Source organism: Chrysoperla carnea, chromosome 5, assembly GCF_905475395.1.
Source record: "Chrysoperla carnea chromosome 5, inChrCarn1.1, whole genome shotgun sequence".
NCBI lineage: Eukaryota > Metazoa > Arthropoda > Insecta > Neuroptera > Chrysopidae > Chrysoperla > Chrysoperla carnea.
Window position 1 is genome coordinate 19,642,651 of NC_058341.1, and position 20,365 is coordinate 19,663,015.

General features: G+C 29.9%; 1 protein-coding gene across 3 annotated transcripts; it reads left to right on the top strand.

Moving 5' to 3' along the window:
• Nucleotides 1–1,107: 1,107 nt before the first annotated feature.
• On the top strand, nucleotides 1,108–18,287 carry LOC123301854 (myotubularin-related protein 4). Of its 3 annotated transcripts, XM_044884783.1 has the most exons (15): nucleotides 1,108–1,486; nucleotides 4,085–4,390; nucleotides 7,414–7,623; nucleotides 7,944–8,108; nucleotides 8,451–8,751; nucleotides 10,269–10,459; nucleotides 10,537–10,732; nucleotides 10,998–11,183; nucleotides 11,391–11,564; nucleotides 11,735–12,078; nucleotides 12,704–13,535; nucleotides 13,613–13,720; nucleotides 13,795–14,012; nucleotides 15,161–15,242; nucleotides 18,066–18,287. In XM_044884783.1, exons 2-15 carry the CDS (start codon nucleotides 4,089–4,091, stop codon nucleotides 18,075–18,077), a joined length of 3,321 nt encoding a protein of 1,106 aa, XP_044740718.1. In that variant the 5' UTR covers nucleotides 1,108–1,486; nucleotides 4,085–4,088; the 3' UTR covers nucleotides 18,078–18,287. The 3 variants fall into 3 exon arrangements, with proteins under 3 accessions (XP_044740718.1, XP_044740716.1, XP_044740717.1); XM_044884781.1 differs by lacking the exon at nucleotides 18,066–18,287 and having other exon boundaries at nucleotides 15,161–16,893; XM_044884782.1 differs by lacking the exon at nucleotides 18,066–18,287 and having other exon boundaries at nucleotides 1,108–1,356; nucleotides 15,161–16,893.
• Nucleotides 18,288–20,365: the final 2,078 nt, after the last annotated feature.

Sequence of the window (20,365 nt, forward strand, 5' to 3'; positions counted from 1 at the left end):
AATTTTTAATAATGGACTATGAACAAATTGATTGGAATTTGAATTTCAGTAAAAAGTTTTGAAATTTTGATATATATTTAGCTTATGACATAAGTCGTGACTCAATTATTGGGCAGAGTTTGTTCTAGAATCTCACGCTTATGAGTGGACACCGTTATTAGTTCGAAGCTAGAACAAATTTAGATTCCATCATTTAGGTTTAATATAGATTTCAGTTAATTTGTAGCTTTGGGTATAGATTACGACCATCCTCAAAAAAATACTCAGAAATTTTAATTTAATATTGCAACACTTCTTTATATTTTTATTTCATAGAAGATTCCCCTTCAATTATTATCTGTTGCATTTTAATTAGTTATGTTTCAATTGTAGTTAAACAAAGAGAAGAAAAAAACATGAAAATATATGCTAATAAATATAATACATATTTAGTGTTGGAATGAATGAATTTGATTCAAAAATTAACTCATTTATTTGAATTTAAGAACGCGAATCATTGTAGCTCTATTCATTGTTATAGACTTAGTAGTAAAATTTGTGCCTTGGATCACGAAAAGTAAGACTGAGACGAAAAAATCACAAGAAGTATATTTTTTATTTGTCAAAAACCGATTGTTGCCTTTTTACAAATATTTCGTCTATAACAATGAAACGAAAAGTTAGACGAATTTATACCTAAAAAATTCAGTTCACGGGGAAGCTATGCGAGCCAGAACTGTGAGCGTTTTTTATAAATTATTGGTTATCAGAGCTTTGAGTAATTATGATTTAAATTTAGTGAACTCATTGTAAAAGAATTGGATACCTAAATGAATTAATTTCTAAATCAGTTTTGCTCATTCCAACACTAAATTTATGCCATATCATTTAGTAAAATTTTAAATGTAAATATTTCATTATATAATTGTTGAATATCTCTAAAATATGTTCAAAAATAGAATTCAAAATTAATTCCAAGTAAAATAATTAATAAATTTCATTTTGGTGGTATTAAAAAAAAATCTCACTCATGGCTGAAGTCTGAAGTGTAACAAAGATAAGATAATAAAAGATAGATAGATATAGTACGTTGTTCTTGTTCTCACAACACTCAACAGACACGACAGACGGAGGACATTTGTAATAAAAATACAATTTGGTTAGTGACATAGACAAGGATCCATAATAAAAATTTGGCTCATCATACTACAAAACTGTTGTGTGTGTTCTAAATAAACATATTTGATTTGATTGTTTACATTTTGAACGGAATTACTTGAATTTGTTTTGCTTTTTGGTCAAGTTAAATGACATTGAATCATGTATTGTGTATTTTGACTTACGTGTGTGTTTCACTCAGAAAATCCTTGATTCAAGGTAGGACATTACACAAAAAAGAAATTTTTTAAACAGTTGTCACTTTGTTCGAAACTGCAAAATAATCAATTTTCATACTCGTGGGACTTTCGTTGAAACTAAAAAAAAAATGGGTCATCTGAAATAATAGGTGAATACAAATTTTTTTTTTTTGATAAAAATTTTCTTTTGTTTTCAAAAATTTTGAATACTAGTTTAATAAGGGTCAAAGACTTATTAGAAGTTTTATGCAAGTTTGATTTTTGATCAAAATGTTTCATTTCGTCATCCTAAACATACGTTTTGCAAATTCTAAGACATCGATCTTTCAGGAAGGAATAAAATTAAAACTAGGTTGACATTCAATCAAGTTTTAATTTGTATTGGTAAGGTAATTCGGATAATTTTAATTGTTTCTACATTTGACACAATTTTTTTTGCAATTGCTCTAAATTAGTTCGGGAAAAGTGTAGCTTACTAAAGCTAGAAAAATATGTTTTGTTATTCCTTAAATTTTACTCCTTAAAAAAAATAAATTTTAAAAGTCCTGTATGTTTGTAGTAAAATTGTATAAGGTCAATATTTTGCCATGTGACAGATGTCAGTATGATGCAGATTGACCCCATTTAAAACGTCCTAATCTAACAATTTTCAGAGATGGTTCAATTTTTTTTTAATCATAATAACCCTGACTGATAAATTTTAATGAGATTTCGCAGATATATTTTTGATTGGAATTATGTTAATTTATGTTTACTCTCACTTTTCTTGTTCCTAAAATGTTGCTAAATTTAGCTTTTTTTGTACATCAATCGTGTGTTCATCGTGTTCAAGTTAAAAGAAATTTGGTCCAATTAATCTGAGTTCTGTGGGTTTTTTTAATATACAAAATTTTGAAGGACCTCCCTAGGTATGCATAAAATCACTTTTTTTTTAAAAATGCTTATTAGTAACTTTTTGTTTATTATTAATTGTTCCTAGTTAAGTATCTTGTGTCCTGTAATATTAATTTCTAAGGTTTCTTTTCTTTTAAATCACAACAATAAAATACAAATATTTTGCAATCCAAATTATTTTTCTAATAAATTTGATTCTTAAATATTAAGGTTCTTTATTTTACCATTTTTCAATAATTTGTTTTATGTAATTTGACCACAGATACAATTTAAAATCATAGATCTTGCGTAGATGAAGATATTCGAAGTTTAAAAACTCTCTTGAAAGCGATTTCCTTAAGTATGTAGAAATAGCCACATTTGCGTTTTGTTAAATAAATCATATATTCTAGAGAGAGAGAGAGAGAGATTTTTTACTTAAATTTATAATATGACGCAAAATACAACATTACAACATACATTTTGGGTCAACTCAAATGTAGTGTCAGTCACATATCAAATCATTCAACTTATGATGTGTTTAGAATAGTAAAATGAAACAATTTTGACCAAAAGTCAAAGGATCTCAACAACACCTTATGAAAAGTGGATCTCGGTATGGAAGAATAAAGTAAGAAGTACTAGAAAACATTTAATGAAAAATGTAAATCCCTTTAAAAATATTGTGATTTTAATATTCTAAAAAGAGTCTCAAAGACTCTTGAGTCCCAAACCTTACACTAGATTTTTTTAGCAGTTCTTATCGTGACTTCGGGAAATGTGTGAATATTTTAAAATCATGCTAGATAGGGAGGCTCCTATGGTTGTGATGCCAGTGTTTATCTTAAATCGATTTTTTCGAAAATTTTAGAATCCAACCTCAGAAATTGAAAATATTTTTATTGTAACATTTTAAAATTATTCGAGATAAATCGGCTTCTATGGTCGCGGTATCAGAGTATTCAGAGGGCTACGAGGCTCGCTACTTAACGCTTTTCATAAGGTGATTTTCAATGGCATTACCGTTAGGTAGTCCTGGTAAAGGTTTAAAATTATTTGTATGTATTGCACTGGGTCAAACGAATTTACTTGTACTATGAAATCATTTAAAAGTGTTACTATTTGGTAACATTTGAGTCGTAAATTATAGAATGGCAGTACTGCCATTTTGTTAACATGATGTATAATACAGTAAATAAACCGGAAAATACCATTAAATGTGGAAAAGTGGTGGAACAGATCCGACCTTCAGGAACATTTAGCTGAATTAACCTATGCGTTACTATGAACAATCTCTATATATTACTATTTTTGGGGTCGCTGATCACGAATCCGAAGTCAACAAGCAACTGAGGATGATTATAACCCCATTAAAACCGCTCCTAGAAGTGGCAATGATAAAAAAATTTAGAAAATTCATAATTTTAATCTTTATTACTTCTAGCAGTGGTTTTAATGGGGTTGCATCCATCTTAAGCTAGTTTTTAAACTCCGAATTCATGATCAATGACTTTAGAAACCCTTTGGAGGCAATTTACGGGGTGAAATTTTGACATTTAAAATTATTTTTTACTGTTTCTATTTGGAGTGCTTTGGGGGTGGGAAAACTACCCTAATTTTCTCATTTTTCATACTAATGCAAAGATAAGTGAAGCTGAGTGCTCCTGAAGGTCTAATGAATACGTACAAACAAAAATTATTGAAATTGAAACTGTTCCATTCCACCACTTTTCCACATTTTCCGGCTTATTAAATGTACTAGTATTAATCACAAAGTAAAGTGTTACCCAAATAGTAGCTCTCGACAGGGAAAGTGTTAAGATTGAATTTTGATTAAAAAAATAACCAATTTAAAATTTGATTTGTTTAAATAGTGTAATGGATGAAGCAATGAAAGATTGTGACAACGATCTCCAACAGCGTGGAGCATCGTACAAATATCCATTGAGTCCATTGACAAGTGATATTGATGGTCTATGTGTGCCCTTCACACCGTTACGTGGTGAATCCGTATCATTATTAGGTGTATCAGCTGATGGTTTACTTGCATTAACCAATTATCGGTTATATATTGAAAATTTAGGTGTTGTCTACAATATTCCACTTGGTTTAATTGATATTTGTGAAGTACGTGATATTTTTTATCTACATATTCAGTGCAAGGAGGCTAGAACTGTTAGGTAAGCATTCTTTTATTTTTTTTTATTATTCCTTTATCCTTTTCAATTTCAATCTAAATAAATACCACTACACAATGTTCCTCCTTGATCACAATAAAGTCCTCTTGACCTACTTACTCAGTTTTCGGCTTCAGAGCTTACTTTACACTCTTCTTTAATAGTATATTACACATCTAGGGAGCAAATTTAAAGAATGTCTCATTGTCACCCCCAGCGGAGCCATTCTTTATTCGCTCCCGTAGTGTGAAAGCGAAAAGCGGCAACTTCGTGTAGCACAGCAGGATAAAAGTTGTTACTTTCTGCCCGTAGGGGAGAAAACATCATAGGCGGAGTAGGCAATTTGCCTAGGGACCCCACATTGGCTAGCAGTCCAACGCTTTTTGAAATTAACCAGAAGAAACAAAGAGAGAGACAGGCAAAAATGTTTAAAATTGATCTTTTGCTATTAGTACCCGCGTATAAATAAACATTCAGATATATTAAGTAAAAAGCTGTTATTTTTGCATTACAAACAGACACTTCAATTTTATTTATTTGTATAAATAGTTGAAATTTACTATAACATATGGTAGCATTTACTATGTAATTTACTAAAAGAAATAAAATCAGTTCGAGTCATTTTGCTTTGAAATACTTATAAACGAGATTTAATTATTATCTTGATGTTATATTGTTGGAAATCAGAATAATTTCAAACGGCAGGTGAACATTTTTTTCAAAATCTATACAAACAATTTTATACTTAAATAAGAAATCTTTATATACAATTTTTTTAATTTTCAATGTTAGATAAGGGCCATGATTCCCTAGATTCGATCGTTTTTAAATTTTATTTTATATTTCCTCGAAAAGTTATGGTTAGGTTATTCCAGGATACTGTGATTGTTCAAGTGTGTTGTTTTGGATAGTGTGAGCATGGATACGCTCCAAAATTTAATTTGATAGATAAATCGCAAACTCTACTCTTTTTCAGGAAATTTATTTTGTTACATGTATCGAAAACTTATGTGGGAACGATCTAAACAAAGTTTTTGGTGAAAGGGCGTCCATACACTAAAAGAGTCGCGAATAGATTCACGAAAACTAAGAAAACATCCATTAATTGATGATTGTCCGATATTTCATACTATTTTGCTACTTTTGTATATAGATGGTGCGGCTTGAATGAAAATTTTTTGGCAATCTTGACCTGGATGCTTATTGATCACAATTCTCTGGGTTGCCCGTTGACATTCTGTGATGATTGTGGATGACAACCCTTGAACAATTTTTTTCTTCTAAAAATTTAGGCTTATGCCCATTTTGTATTATTTTAAGACACTCCATAAAAAAATTGCATAATTATCAACAGTGTAAATAAAAAAAAGGATCAATTAATCGTGATAATATTTTCAAAAACAACATACTTTGTAATTGTTATCAAATCCACTAAGAGTTATGTTAATTTAAATGATGATAAGAGATATCTTAATAAAAAATATGTTGAAGAATTATAATATAAAATATATCAGGTTCTCTATAAATATCACTTCTGGATAAAATAAAAAATATTAAAAAAAAATCATTTTCTTAAATCTAATGTATTTCAAATATTATTTTTAGATTAAATAATAATTTTATATTATTATTATCTTATTGATTAGAAATCATTGAATTTTATTTTGTCTGATTAGAAATACAAATATTATTGAACTTGCAAACTAATTTTATTTACTTAGATAGTCAATGAAACGGAAATGTTTTCTATATTTTTTATGATACGTACGGGTTGTAGTTTTTAAAAATGTAAATTGATAGAAAAACTTTGTCAAGTGAGAGTTGGACACGCGTGTAGAGGGTTGCGCGTTTACTGAATATGTTGTTTATTGTTCAATTCTGTTTTATTGTATATTCTCAAGTTAGTTCTGTGCAATCTGACATCTGATTCGTAATCAGAGATCAAAAATTTCCTTAGAGCACAGTTTGGACGATAAAAATGACATGATTTTCGAAAGCAGTGACAGAATCCGTGTAATCTGACATCGGATTCGTATTCACAGGCCAAACATACTTACTAGATGACAATTTTAAGCCAAAAAAGCATTTAAAAAATTGTTTAGTCACTTCCTAGTTTTTGGTCCACATATGCCCCTCGCTGAGGCCTTATTTAACATCGATTCTCCGCTAGAAATGTTTTAGTAAACATACTGTATAGTTACATAAAGCAATCATCTTCTTGATGCGTATATACAGTTCAAAAAAATACAATCTGTTCATATCATTGATAGAGAGGTATCGTGTTGATAGCAACGGCGTCACTTTAACCAAATAATAATGCATAATGAACTAATCTGGGGCAATGCAAAGCGATTTATGCTGTATTTTTCCGGTCGATTTATAGTTCAGTAACTAGAACTAGGTACGATATCGTTATTCTGTTCGCTTGTTGATTTTTGTACGGCTACTGATAGGTCTTAAAAATTATTAATTCATTCACTTTTCAATCTTTACTCAAAGCTATGATGCGCTTTCAACTACACATATTCTTCCTTGTGAATTTCTATAATAGTGACCTACAAAGCAAGAGTCCGTTCGATGTATCAGTGTGGAAGACTTGTAACCGAGCTTCCTCTTCAATACTTTTCACCATTTAGTTGATATTAACGAGAAATACTCTTATTATTATTATTTAATAATCCTATCTCGTGTTCTGAGCAATAACACCAAACACTCTTCTTAAGGGCTACGATACAATATGAATAAGCGCCAGTTTGGACTTCAGATTCTCGTTAGTATATTATTGGTGACTGAAGCTTAACAGGGTTGCTTATTCGATTTTTAGGAGGTCTTGGTTTTAGTCTAAACACGATCATCGGGTTACTTGTCTATTGCACTATTTGCAATTTGTTACGGAATCCTTTAAGTATCTTAAATTCTTAACCAATTTCACATTTCCTGGATATTATTTAAGAACTCTTTTGATCAGCCGCTGAAAAGTAGAAGAAAATTCAATTTTTAATTAAAATTCTGTTTTTATTTTACAGGTGTACATTTTCTACAAACGAACAATGTATGGAGTGGTTTAAACGATTAAATCGTGTTACCCAAACACCCTCTTCATTACACGACTTATTTGCATTCGCATTTTATGCATGGACCACGGAAATTGGTGATGTTGATATCATTTCACGTTTAAAAGGTGAAATACCGCTAACATGTGAACAATTATTTAAAAAAGAAGTCGAACGTTTAAGGTTAGTTAGTAGAATAAATATCTTTAAATTCGGAAATGAATGCCATAATTTATATTTTTGGAAATAACTAGTTTCGATATAGATTCTTATAAATTTATTATGAATATTGATTTTTAAATGATCTTGAAAATCTATGTCAAATTAAGGTCATTTAGTAAGGTGTTACTTTGAGAGCATAACAATCTTTAATCCGGTAACGTTTACAAAAATACTTTTAAAATAAATATATTTGCTTATGGCATTTGATTCCGTAATTAAAGGACTGTATCTGTACGGCAATGCTTAGGGGATATTTTTGTTAATATTTTATAAATTTGCAGGTTTGATACACACGGAGCATGGCGTATTACACAAGCGAATAGTAACTACCGCCTATGTCCATCTTATCCGCCATTATTGTTAGTACCAGCATGTATTACTGATGAAACATTGGAAATGGTTGCACGATTCCGTAGTTCGAGGCGTATACCAGTTATTGTATGGAGGTAATTGAAAACAAATCGAAATGTTTCTAATATAAAAAAAACTTACTCTATATTATAAGCCCCAATTGTTGATGATGAGTATTTAAACTTTGTATGCCCTGAGCACGCTATAAAAATTTCAGCTTGATATCTTTTTTCGTTTTTGGGCGGACCAAATCGGAAATGGAATCTTAAGGTGATTTTATGAAAACCTATACAAAAATTTTATTGTTAGCATCAATATTTTTAAGTGTTACAAACTTGACACTAAACTTAGTATATACAGGATATAATAACTAAGAAATTAATTTTATTTTTGAACAAATATTCAACAGTAATTAATGTTTTTTTTTTTTTATGCAGACATACTGGTAATGGTGCAGTAATTGCACGTTGTAGTCAACCAGAAGTCGGTTGGTTAGGTTGGCGTTCTGGTGAAGATGAAGATCTATTAAAAGCAATGGCGGACGCATGTACTTTTGATCGTGGTGCTCAATCAATGCTAGATGTACATTTATCATTAGATTCATCACCACATTCATTGACAAGCAACATAGAAGATAATTTATCACCATTAAATACAATCACAACTAATCATTCAAATACTACTACGTCATCATCTCCAACAACAACTACAACTAGTGGAACACTCTCTGAAGGAAAAGTAATTTAACAATTTTAGTATATTTTTTAAAATTATTTTTATTTTTTTAATAAAAAAAAATTGAGGAGTAATTTACCAGGTAATTCGATTTTAATTTTTTGTTTGTTTTACAATTTGTTCGTTTTTCATGAATCGTACTGTATATTGTGAGAGTGAGTATACAGTGTGATCACTGAAAATATAGTAAAGTCAGTTGAACTATTGTAAATTGCAGGTTTTTTATTGATTAATAATAACAGTATTATTTTTTTGGGAAATATAATATTTTGGTAGCGCGAAGGGCAAATAACAAAAAATTTAAATAGCTAATTAGAAGATTTAATAGAGGTTTTCACTTCGAAATAATCTGTGAAAAAGATAACTTTTGCGAATACACCTCTAAGCATGTCAAGAACAGCCTACAACAATTTTAAAACAATAGTTCTTAGCGTCATTTTCACTGCTGTTCAATCTCGAACGCCCTTAAATGAGCTGGAGGAACAACAACCCGGCGAGCTTGCTGGAAATGATAAGAATCAATAAACATCCGGGAATTCCGTCTACGAACTACCAGCTGCTCCTTAAAGAGGATATCTTAAAAAAGGACAATCTTAGTTGTAGGGAGGACTGTATTTGTAGTACTACAAGACAGATATGGTCTGAGTACAATCGTAGACGTTCCGAAGGTGTAATATCCCTTCAAAGAGCCTCTATAAACAAAATTGTTGCGGTTATTATAGGACACTAGCTAGGCAGCAGGTACGCTGAACTCCTGGACCTGACAGTGTATCACGATTATTATAGGAGCTGCCACAGTAGGGAGGTGGAAGAAACGATGTCTCATCTTCTCCAGCTTTTCTTTGGCGACCTTTCCGACACTTCTGCTGTTCTTAAACAGTATCAAATGATTCATGGAGTAGTGGCCGGAGATGGTCCCTTTTTGCTGGATTGTTTAATAATTGTTAATGCTATCAAGTGGTTATAGTGCCCGACAAATTCCCTGCTGCTTTTTTTTCAGACCGATAGCTTAAATATGATATCATACTCATTTGAAAACACAGTATTTTCGAAAAAAGTCATAGAAAGTTTGATAGACTCACCAAAAGTGAGTCACTCGCGAAGTTTCAAGAATGTATTAAACATTTAACAAAAAGAGTGCTGTACTGTTGACTATAAAGCGGAAATATTTCTTTCGGGAGATGCAGACTCTAATTTCGGGTCGTACTAAAGTTGATATCCAAGAGCGTGATTGAAATATTCCTTAAACAAATAACAATTCGTAAATTTATTAATTTATTAATCGATAAAAATCCTTCAATGAACTGTGGCTTCGATGAAAACAGTTAATCAATACTAATGTTTTTGTTAATAATTTTGTTTAAATGTTATCTTTATTACGTGAATTTTTTATTTGAAAGACTTTTTAAAATTTGAAAAACACGTTCTGGAGATTACTCCATCTTAGTTGAATATATTTTAAAGTTAATTTTTAGAATGATTTTACTAATAATTTTGATTTCCCTATAATTTTATTATAGAAAGTGTTAATTATGGACGCACGCTCGTACACAACAGCTGTAGCAAATCGTGCACGTGGTGGAGGCTGCGAATGTCCTGAATACTATCCAAGTTGTGACATAGAATTTATGAATTTAGCAAATATACATTCGATTCGTAAAAGTTTCCAAGCAATGCGACAGTTATGTGCATCACCAGCTGATCAACCAAAGTATGTCTTCAAAAACGTTTTTTTTGTATTATTATTAAGGATTCAAAATTAATAATTTGATTTATTTGTATTTCTAGTTGGTTTAGTTTATTAGAAGGTACACGCTGGTTACATCATATGTCAGGTTTAATGCGTGCTGCTAGTGTTTTAGCATCTGCAATTGAACGTGAAGGACGTCCTGTACTTGTACATTGTAGTGATGGCTGGGATCGTACACCACAAATTGTTGCACTTGGACAATTGTTATTGGACCCTTATTATCGAACTATTGAGGTATATTAAAATACTATATGTTTTAAAATTGATTGATTTGAAACTCTTTCAGAGCTAGACCGTGTCTAAAAGATGTCACCCTTTAAATATTGGTTAAAATTGTTGCAAATTATAACTAAATTAGCTAAGTTAATTAAATTGTTGTAAATTATAATTATTAGCTTAAACACTACAGAATTTTAAAACATGTAGGAACGTTGAGCACCCTGTAAAGCAATTATAAATCCAAGAATTGTTACAAATCACGTTCGATTATGATTTGCAGGGATTTCGTGTATTATGTGAACGTGAATGGTTAGATTTTGGACATAAATTTGCGGATCGTTGTGGACATGCTGTTGGACAAGATGATCCTAATGAACGTTGTCCAGTATTTTTACAATGGTTGGACTGCGTCCATCAATTGTTACATCAATTTCCATGTAGTTTTGAATTTTCTCAAACGTATTTAGTAAGTACAAAATAATCGATAACAAAAATTAAAACTTTAAGAAACTAAGTAGTCTTGAAAAACTGAAAAATTTGTAAGAGTTTGGTAAATCATTCCCAGAATATTATTCCGCTGATGGTGTAATTCTGCGTTTTTCAGGGTTTCTTGGTTAGTTAGAAATACTTTTTATATTCTACTAAATAATATTGTAATTTTTTTATTTATTAGGTAAAATTAGCAAAACATACGTATTCAAATTTGTTTGGAACATTTCTATGTAATTCTCGACAGGAACGTGAGAAAAATCAAATTTATACGAGTACATTTGGTGTATGGCCATTTTTGACTGATATCAATTTTAGGAATCATTTGTATTCACCTGTTGTCAATGAAAACGAACAGGTAATATTTATATAATTTTATGGATTCTTAGGGGACTAGGGCTTATTGTGATGTAAGACACTAAGCCACTGTATTCTATAGTGCTTTACTTTTTTTTAATCGAAGAAGTTTTTCACCTAAATTGATTAAATAATTGGTTAAATTAAATGTTTTTTTGTTTATATTTTTAGGTGCTATGGCCATCATATAATATACGTGATTTACATTTATGGTCTGAAATGTATTTAGGTTCATTAGAAATAGATACATCATTAGAATCTGGTGGTGCTGCTAATTCAAGTGTTAAAAATCAAAGTGGTAGTAATAGTAATGGACATGGACAACAGAATGGACATCAAAATGGTGGCACACATAATACGGGTTTTGTAAATATACGTGAAAGTAGTGTCAGCAGTGATATTAGCATTTCAATGACTAAAACACGTTCATTTAATGATTTACAAAATATGGCAGCTGATATCATTTATAATACACCACGACGCTCAAGTGATCCTAATATTTTAACTGATAGCATGTAAGTTTACTAACTTTTATCATTTTTACAAAGTAGAATTAAATCGCGAAGGATATATATTTTAAAATTTAAACTGCAAAATAAACAGAAATTATTTCCGCGGATTTTCATAGGTTTGTATACATTAGTCAGTCAGCTTCAATTTAGGCCATATACTATTTTAGATAACTTCAAAAATTAAATAGTTGTATTTTTTTAACCTAATTCAAGTTTTATGATTCTTATGGTTATATGAAGTAGAAACCGGAGATATTGATAATATACATTATTTCAAAATGGCCGCAATAAAACCCGAGGATAGGTAGGACCCGAGATGAAGTTAGATTCTATTAAAAATTAAAATCTTAATACTTAGTACCGTTTGAAATAGGGAATATTACTAATAATTACTAAAATAATGGTTTAGTTGAAATGTCCAGTCATTAAAATTACGGAAGAAAAATATTTGAACCAAATTTAAATTTCATGAATATTTTTATTTGTTAGATCGTTCTTAGATTTTACAAAAATATTTTATAAGTCAGAGTCACCCTGGGTCGTATTAGCTGGGGAACCCAAGTTTGATGTTGTCTTATAAGCTCTGTGAATTGTTTACTAAATAAAGTTGTTATACTTTTTTTTCCAGTAAATTAGAAACATTATCATTATGTGATGATAATTCAGATGATAAAACACCAGATCTAGAATCCGTCGAAGATGATACCGAAATCAATCATACACATGTGGAAGAACATGATGAAACTGGTTCCGTATTAAACAATCATCATGAAATTTTAAATAATATCGTTAATGGTGATGAAAAACTAAATGTAAAACAAATAAATCATGACGATGACGAAAAGCCAAATCTTGAAAATCGACATGAAATAAATTTTTTAAGTAATGGAATTAATAAAAATTATTCAACGACCGCACATGATTTAATTGAATTCACGAACATGACGCCGATGGTTGATGTTATTGATGGTAGAAGACAATCATTCAAAGAATCATCTTCATCGTCATCTGTGATAACAAATGGTTTAGTTAATGGGACAACATCCTCAGCAGCTGTGGATACATCAACAGAAACAATCATACCAGATCAATATTTTAATGGAACGCAACCCACGACGAACATAACTACAGGATCCGAGCCAAATAATGATGAAACAATACGTAATTCACCAAGTGCGCTTGGTGATGGTGTAACTACAACGTCGTGTAAAGTATGTTCACAACGTAGACGATATATTGCTGATAAATATGCTCGCAAAAAGAAATCAACAATGAATAATGGTCGTTATTCATCGATTTCATCACCATCACATACATGTACCCCTCCGTTACCACCTGGGGTGGCTGGACCAACACCACCTATTTCACAAACAAATAATAAACATTGTGATTTAGATGGTTTAACACCCTTACAAAGCAGTATTCAAAATCGATTACGACAGATTGTTAGTGATCATAAGGTTTGTACTTATCTATACTTTTGCAAAAGGTTATTTGAGAGAGTTATTTACATGATCATTTTTTTTTCCATTTTTAGGCAAAAGAAGACGCCCTAGAAAGGGAATTACATACGACACGAATGGCGTTAATTCAACAAGTATGTCATCACTGTACCAATGACGGGTCTGATGCACATGACGAAACCGTGAGTTGACGTAAATCTAAAAGTTTTCCACGATTAAATAACAAATGTTTATTTTTTTTAAATTTTGTTTTTAGTGTTCGGTAGGTGGATCAGTGTGTTCGACTGGCGAAGGTCGTATGTCGGCAAACGAATCATTACCTTCCGATATATCATGGGAAACACTCGATGAACCCTCTCATCTACCAGATTCTATTATTTCAGCACCAACATTATGGGTACCAGATCATGCTGTGTCGCGATGTACTGGATGTCAAACAGAATTTTGGTTAGGACGACGGAAACACCATTGCAGGTTTGTTTTATTTCTTACGTATTTTTAAGGTTGTTTGCTGTCAAAAATACATCCTCGATCCTCCCAAAAAACTGAAAATACACGATATAATAAAACCGCACCAACTGTTTTGATAGTGGAACGGAATAACCAAACTTTTGCGTTCGGGGAGTTTTTGTTTTTCTATTGTATTTAGTGGGACCTATAAATAGCCCATTGTATTTTTTTGAGCTTAGCGTTAAGAAGGAGTTAGTGTAAAGTCAAATCCATGTTATTGGGGAAGCAATTTTTACGCTGTATCGGGAAACTATTCGTCGCACAGAAAATTTATAAATTGAAAGTTTTGTTGCAAATTAAATTCTCTACAACTTCGATTCGTAATTTTTAGTGGTAAAACCAAAAATAGCAAAGTAATTTTAGAAAATAGATAAAAATTTGGGAACAAATTTTCTTTTGGTCGTCATTTTACAAAAAAATCACATCATAGCTTTTTGATAGACGGGTTTTAAGAAATAATTTTCATTCCAAACTGTTTTTAAATTTTGTTTATTTAATTAGGGCCTTACAGCACTGCGAAACTGACACTATTCTCCAGTACTCGTAAGTATACATTAAAAGAATTTTGATTTTTAAGGTCAAGAATTTGAATTTTGTGGTCAGAATTTTGGGTTTTGTGATTAGTATTTTGACTTTTTTATGTGTGCATGAAGTGTTATTCCCTCATGAGTGTTTGTTTTATTTGTAAAAAACCTTTAGAGGGAAGTAAAACTGGAACTCGGAAGGTGAAAGTTATAACGACAAAAAAAAATTTGTTTCCAAATTTTTATCTATTTTCTTTAATATCTTCGTTTTTTTGTTTTTTTTTTGCATTCCTTTTTACAAGATTGCGACCGCGAGAAAAGGGGTTTGACTATGGATTCGACCCCACAAACATGGTTTTGTTTTTACACTAACCCCCCTCTTGACAACTAAAAAATAAAAACGCGTCCTCTGACTTTTGTAACCCTAAATGTAACTTTTCAATGGACTAAAATATTAACCTATTTATAATTTTTTTCGTCACTAAAAGAGTGCTGGTATCACTTTTTGACAGTTATTAATAACAACCTAAAATTTTTATACAAATATTTGATTTTTTTTAAATTGTGATTCTTTTTTCTTTGGTATAGGAATTGTGGACGAATATTTTGTGCAGATTGTTCAGAAAATAGTGCCCCATTACCAAATGAACAACTGTATAATCCAGTACGGGTATGCACAACATGTTACAACCAATTAAATCTCGGTGCCAATAATAATTTAGCTCTTCTAAATGCTTCTTCTTCATCCAATATGACTTGTGACTCAAATAATATTGATCAAATTAATCAAACAAATTCTGGATCATATGTTGGCGCACTTTAAAGTATTAATTCTCTCATTCTCATGCAGTTTTTTTGAGTTTTTTTTTTATTAGACTGCTTCTAGTTATACACAAACTGAGATGCAAGGCAGCTGCAGTTTTTGCAGTGGGATTACGCTCGCAAATGAAATTTTTTAAACTGATATCAATTTCCATTAAAACTTCGATATCGAGCAGTGTTTTTTTATATTATTTTTAATGCCAAAAAGTTGTATGTGTTCGAATTTCGTCCGTTGTAAATAACAAACTAATCTTTTAATTAAACCATGAAAAATCAGGTAAATACGAACAGTGATACTCGATATTATGGAGGGGAAATTTTATAAAGACTGAATTGTGAAATCAGAGTTTTTGAGATAAATTCTCTGTGTGTGATTTTTTGATTTAGCATTTATTCTCCAGTTGGAGAAAGGGAAAGTTTAAAGATTTTCTTTAGTGCAATATAAAATGGAAATTGATTAATCAAATTGACGTATATAATAAATATGCTTAAAAAGCACGATATTAGGAATTTTTGAGAAGAACAATGTGATTAGAGTTCTGTAAATATGATTGAGATAAAAATCCTCCTTCTATAAATTTTTAACGGATCCAATTCGCACGAAATAAGTAACTAGGAGTGTCAATTTTGATGCCGGAATCAATAACAAGTCAGAAAAGAACATAAATAAATCCAAATTTTTATTCGTTGGATGTGATTTTTTCGATTTTGGTTCGTTTTTTACTTGTTGTTATGTTCTATGAATGTGAACTCAAAATTTACGTGGTCTAGCATGAAATTTAGTTATTTTGGAAGAAACCGAATCCCGTCTCATGATCAAATTATCCACCTAAACCGAAAGAGTGGACTCGAGATTTAGAGGTTATGTGTTAATGTATTTGGAAGAATTTGGTGTTAAAAGAGGGTAGAGATAAGGAGGACCATCTTTGTATATAAAAAGTGTCCATCGAAAAGCAGCAAATTAGTGGCTCCACGATAGCATGTGATATAATTGCTGAGAAGTACGATAAAGACCTAAACAAGTTGATCAAGAAGTTCACAACTCCTTTTAGCTACACAAGCGCTATTTTGGTGAGTTTTCAATTTGTCCCCCATACAAGATGGTTCTTATTTCTGCTCTCCAGAGTCAGATGGAAACATTCAATATTTCTCTTTTGGCTTATACAAGTGCAAAAATATGACTAAAGTTTTAACTATCCTCTATTCGCGGCTTACTTCTCCGTTATCCTTAAATTGTAAAGATGATAGTTCAACCGTTTTGTGCCCTGTCAAAAAACCCAATATCTTCTTCAACTATATCCTAATCAGTTTGAACCGAACAGTTTAATCGTTTGACTGTGGTTATATATAACTCGCGTACTTTCAATTATCAAGGAGGATTTGGCGTAGCAACTTCTCTTAATGAATCCTTTTTTAATCTGACTAAATATTCTTTGTTAAATCAATCCCTCACAGAGCTTTAATCACATAAAGAACTATTTTTTTTAAATTAACTAAACGTAGTTATTAGTAAATTATTTATTTTTTTATTGGTTTAATGATTTTAATCGTATTTAATTACATATATATTTAAAACAAAGTACATATATATATATTTATTTATTATTGGATAACTTCCAAAGTGCTGTACCTGCTTTTGCCTCAGCTTGTATATATTTAGTTGCCTTTAAACCATTCATTTTTTTTTTAAATTAAAAAAAACCAAAATAAAAACACATGAAAATAATTTACCACTTTATTTTTTAACATTTTGTTTTTTAATTTCACTTAATATTTGTTATATTAAAAGTATTTGATATTGATTTTTATATAAATTTGATTTATAGGCCGGTATCTAGTCCGAAAATGTTTAATGACTTCGATTTAGGCACTAATCAAATCATAAAGCTAAAAACCGTATTTTGGTGTCCACTTTTTTGGGTTAAAAACGTTTTGTCCTCTACTATCTTTAAAAGTTTGTCGTCTCAAGTAAACTCAAGCGAATAAAAAAAAAATTAAAATATTCTCCGAACTAAACTTTAATGAAAATTATCACACCAGGCTAGAATTGTAATTTGTAGAAATATCTACAATTGATTGATGAGATCTAGATCGGAGCCACGGTTTATTTTCCCACCTAGATATTGTGCCTATTATGTGTTTTTTGTGTTCATTCATCTGTGTACACAAATTAAGTATTTGAAAACTTTTTCTAAAGAGAAAAACACAATTGAGTTTAAAATTTCCGTCGTTGTGTAAAACCGTTGTCAAGAAAAGTTTTATGAAGTTCGTGATATTTGTAAAGTAAGTTTAATAGGTAAATCGTTATGCTCGCACTGCGTTGTAAAATTTTGTTGACTGTTTATGCGACAATGAAACTTCGTCGTTACTCTTGTTGAAATTCGTATAGTTTGTCTTAAAAAAAGATAACAGAAACTGTAACTTGAAAATGAGGGATAAATCATTAAATTTGATAAAGAAATAAGGAAGATCTCCCGTGGGCAGAAGATGTTTTATATGATGGAATCTTCATAAAATTTACGGTCATTTTTAATAATTAAAATATGAATTTAAAAATATTTCAAATACTTTTTAATAAACACATTTAAAAAATCACAATTTAAAACAAACTAAAAAAAAAGAATTAAGTGGTTCATAAAATAAATTTCCCTCTCTTTTCATACCGGTGAAGATGATCGAATAATGAAAAGTGTGTTATCGCGGATGACGAGAAATAGATTATCCTGTTGTTATCCTTGTGTAATCTTGTACCGTACGTGAGATACTACCTATCGCGGCTGTAGTGTGGACAGATACAGATATACAGAGACCATTGTGTGTTGAAGAACTCGTCTGAACATATTTTGTAGATAAAAAAATTTAATTATCAAAAAAGAATTTAAAAAAAAAAAACAAAAACAAACAAATTATTAATTATTGTAATAAAAAATAAATGTATAGTTTTATCAAAAATGATTGATTACAAATATGCAAATTTTTGGTTGTATTGTTATTTAAATATATTTAAAAAAAAAAAACCTGTTTCAAATCCTAAAAAATATTTTTTTTATTGCCTCCTTAGAAACAAAATTCATGAAAATGACGGTAAGTATAAAAACTGCGAAGAAGGCATTCTAAACCTCTCCATAAATTTACAGTGTTGATTTTAGGCATAAAAAATAAGAATGTAATCTTTAATACTCGGTCTCAATTTTAGTTCTATTTAAGACTAAGCGCTAACGATGCGTCGCACTTTTTTCCGACGTAGTTTTAACAATCCATGGCATTGCATGATATAGTTAGTGCTTTGGCAATCGAAAGTATAAAAATTAGTGTAGCCGGATGTGAATTACTGTACTTTCGGATGGTTTAAGTTGACCGGATAAATATCGATTTTCATTTTCTATAAAATAATTATATTCTTCTTTCAGGTAAACATGTGCAAATAATATTTTTAATAAAATATGATTTTTATCAAACTTTTTATTTGAATTATTCAATAACCTACCCTCTTACCATTATCCAAATTTAAACTCTGATTTCAGGAATATAAAACATTAAAAAAAGCAATTACTACAATAGGTAAGTTTATCGAAAACATTAGGTAAGTTTATCGAAAACAGATAAAATGAAAAAATATAATAATACTAAAAAATTCAATTCTACATGAAACATTACCTATCTCGGTGTCACAAAATATGCACGGTATAGTACTATATGTAATCCGTGCATTTTTTGTGACACAGAGATAGGTAATGTTTCCCATAGAATCGAATTTTTAAAAATTATAGATGTAAATTTAGCTTAAAAACTAGATTTGATGATATTCTCCTTTTACAAAATCTTATAAAATTTCATTTGACAGTCAAGCATGCAAAAAAAAAACAAACAATTAGTTTGTTTTTATTATTAAATATTTTAGAATTTTGTTCTTTATTAGTATTAAATTAATGATAAATCATATGTAGTAGTGACAGCTCAGTGGAGAGCGTAATTTACTGTAGTTATAGAGGACTTCGGTTCGCATACATGAAGGGACTGATGAATTTTTTTTTAAATTTTTATTTAAAATTTTTTCTTATCATGTTCTCCTGGTACAAATACACAAAATTTGATAACAATACCGTTCATTATTTTCTAGAAAAAAATTTGTTTTTACAATTTTGTAGTATGTATTATTAAATAAACTTGTAAAGGAATCAATAAAAAAAATTTAATGGGATGCTCAATTAGATAGTAACCGAGGGAAGTTTCCTTTTTTCGTATTTTCTTTTATTTGCACTTAGTTTCTTTTGTTTTGTCATTTTAGATTCATCATTAAATTAATACTTAAGTATTCATTCATTAATTTAATACAAAATTGTGAAAATTTGTGAAAAAATCTTAACCCGATAATGTATCATCATTATATTTTTTAATTAAAAACAATATCGATTTTCATATCCTATAAAATAATTATATTATTCTTTCAGGTGAAATATGTACAAATAATATTTTTAATAAAATATGTTTTTTTCAAACTTTTTATTTGAATTATTCAATAACCTACCCTCATATCATTATCCTTATATCCTTAATTTAAACTCATTTCAGGAATATAAAATAGAAGCTACATTAAAGAAAATATGAATTACTATAATTAGGTATTTATAGGTAAGTTTATTATGAAAGTAAGTATATTAAATTTATGATTGAAATAACATGATTCAGGTGGCGAAGTGGTTAAAGCAGTAGTACCTGGAATCAATGAACTGAGTAATTCGTAAATAGTTTTTATGTATTTTGATTTCATTTAAATAAAGTTGAAAACTCAAACCCTGTTTTTATTTTATTTTTCCCCATCTCTCTGTAGCTATACAATATTATTTCAGTTAAAAATAGGTAAGTATTTCGAACTTCACGATAGGTAAGTATTTCAAACTTCGTTTGCCATTTTTTTTTGTAATAATACTACTCAAAATTTTCCGAAAATGAGTTTTACTTTTTGTTATA

Coding starts and splice junctions, on each gene's coding strand:
- LOC123301854 (XM_044884781.1), top strand. CDS start 4,089: ATGGATGAAGCAATGAAAGATTGTGACAACGATCTCCAACAGCGTGGA. Junction 10,733..10,997: donor CTTATTATCGAACTATTGAG/GTATATTAAAAT, acceptor TATGATTTGCAG/GGATTTCGTGTATTATGTGA. Junction 14,013..15,160: donor CGACGGAAACACCATTGCAG/GTTTGTTTTATT, acceptor TCTTTGGTATAG/GAATTGTGGACGAATATTTT.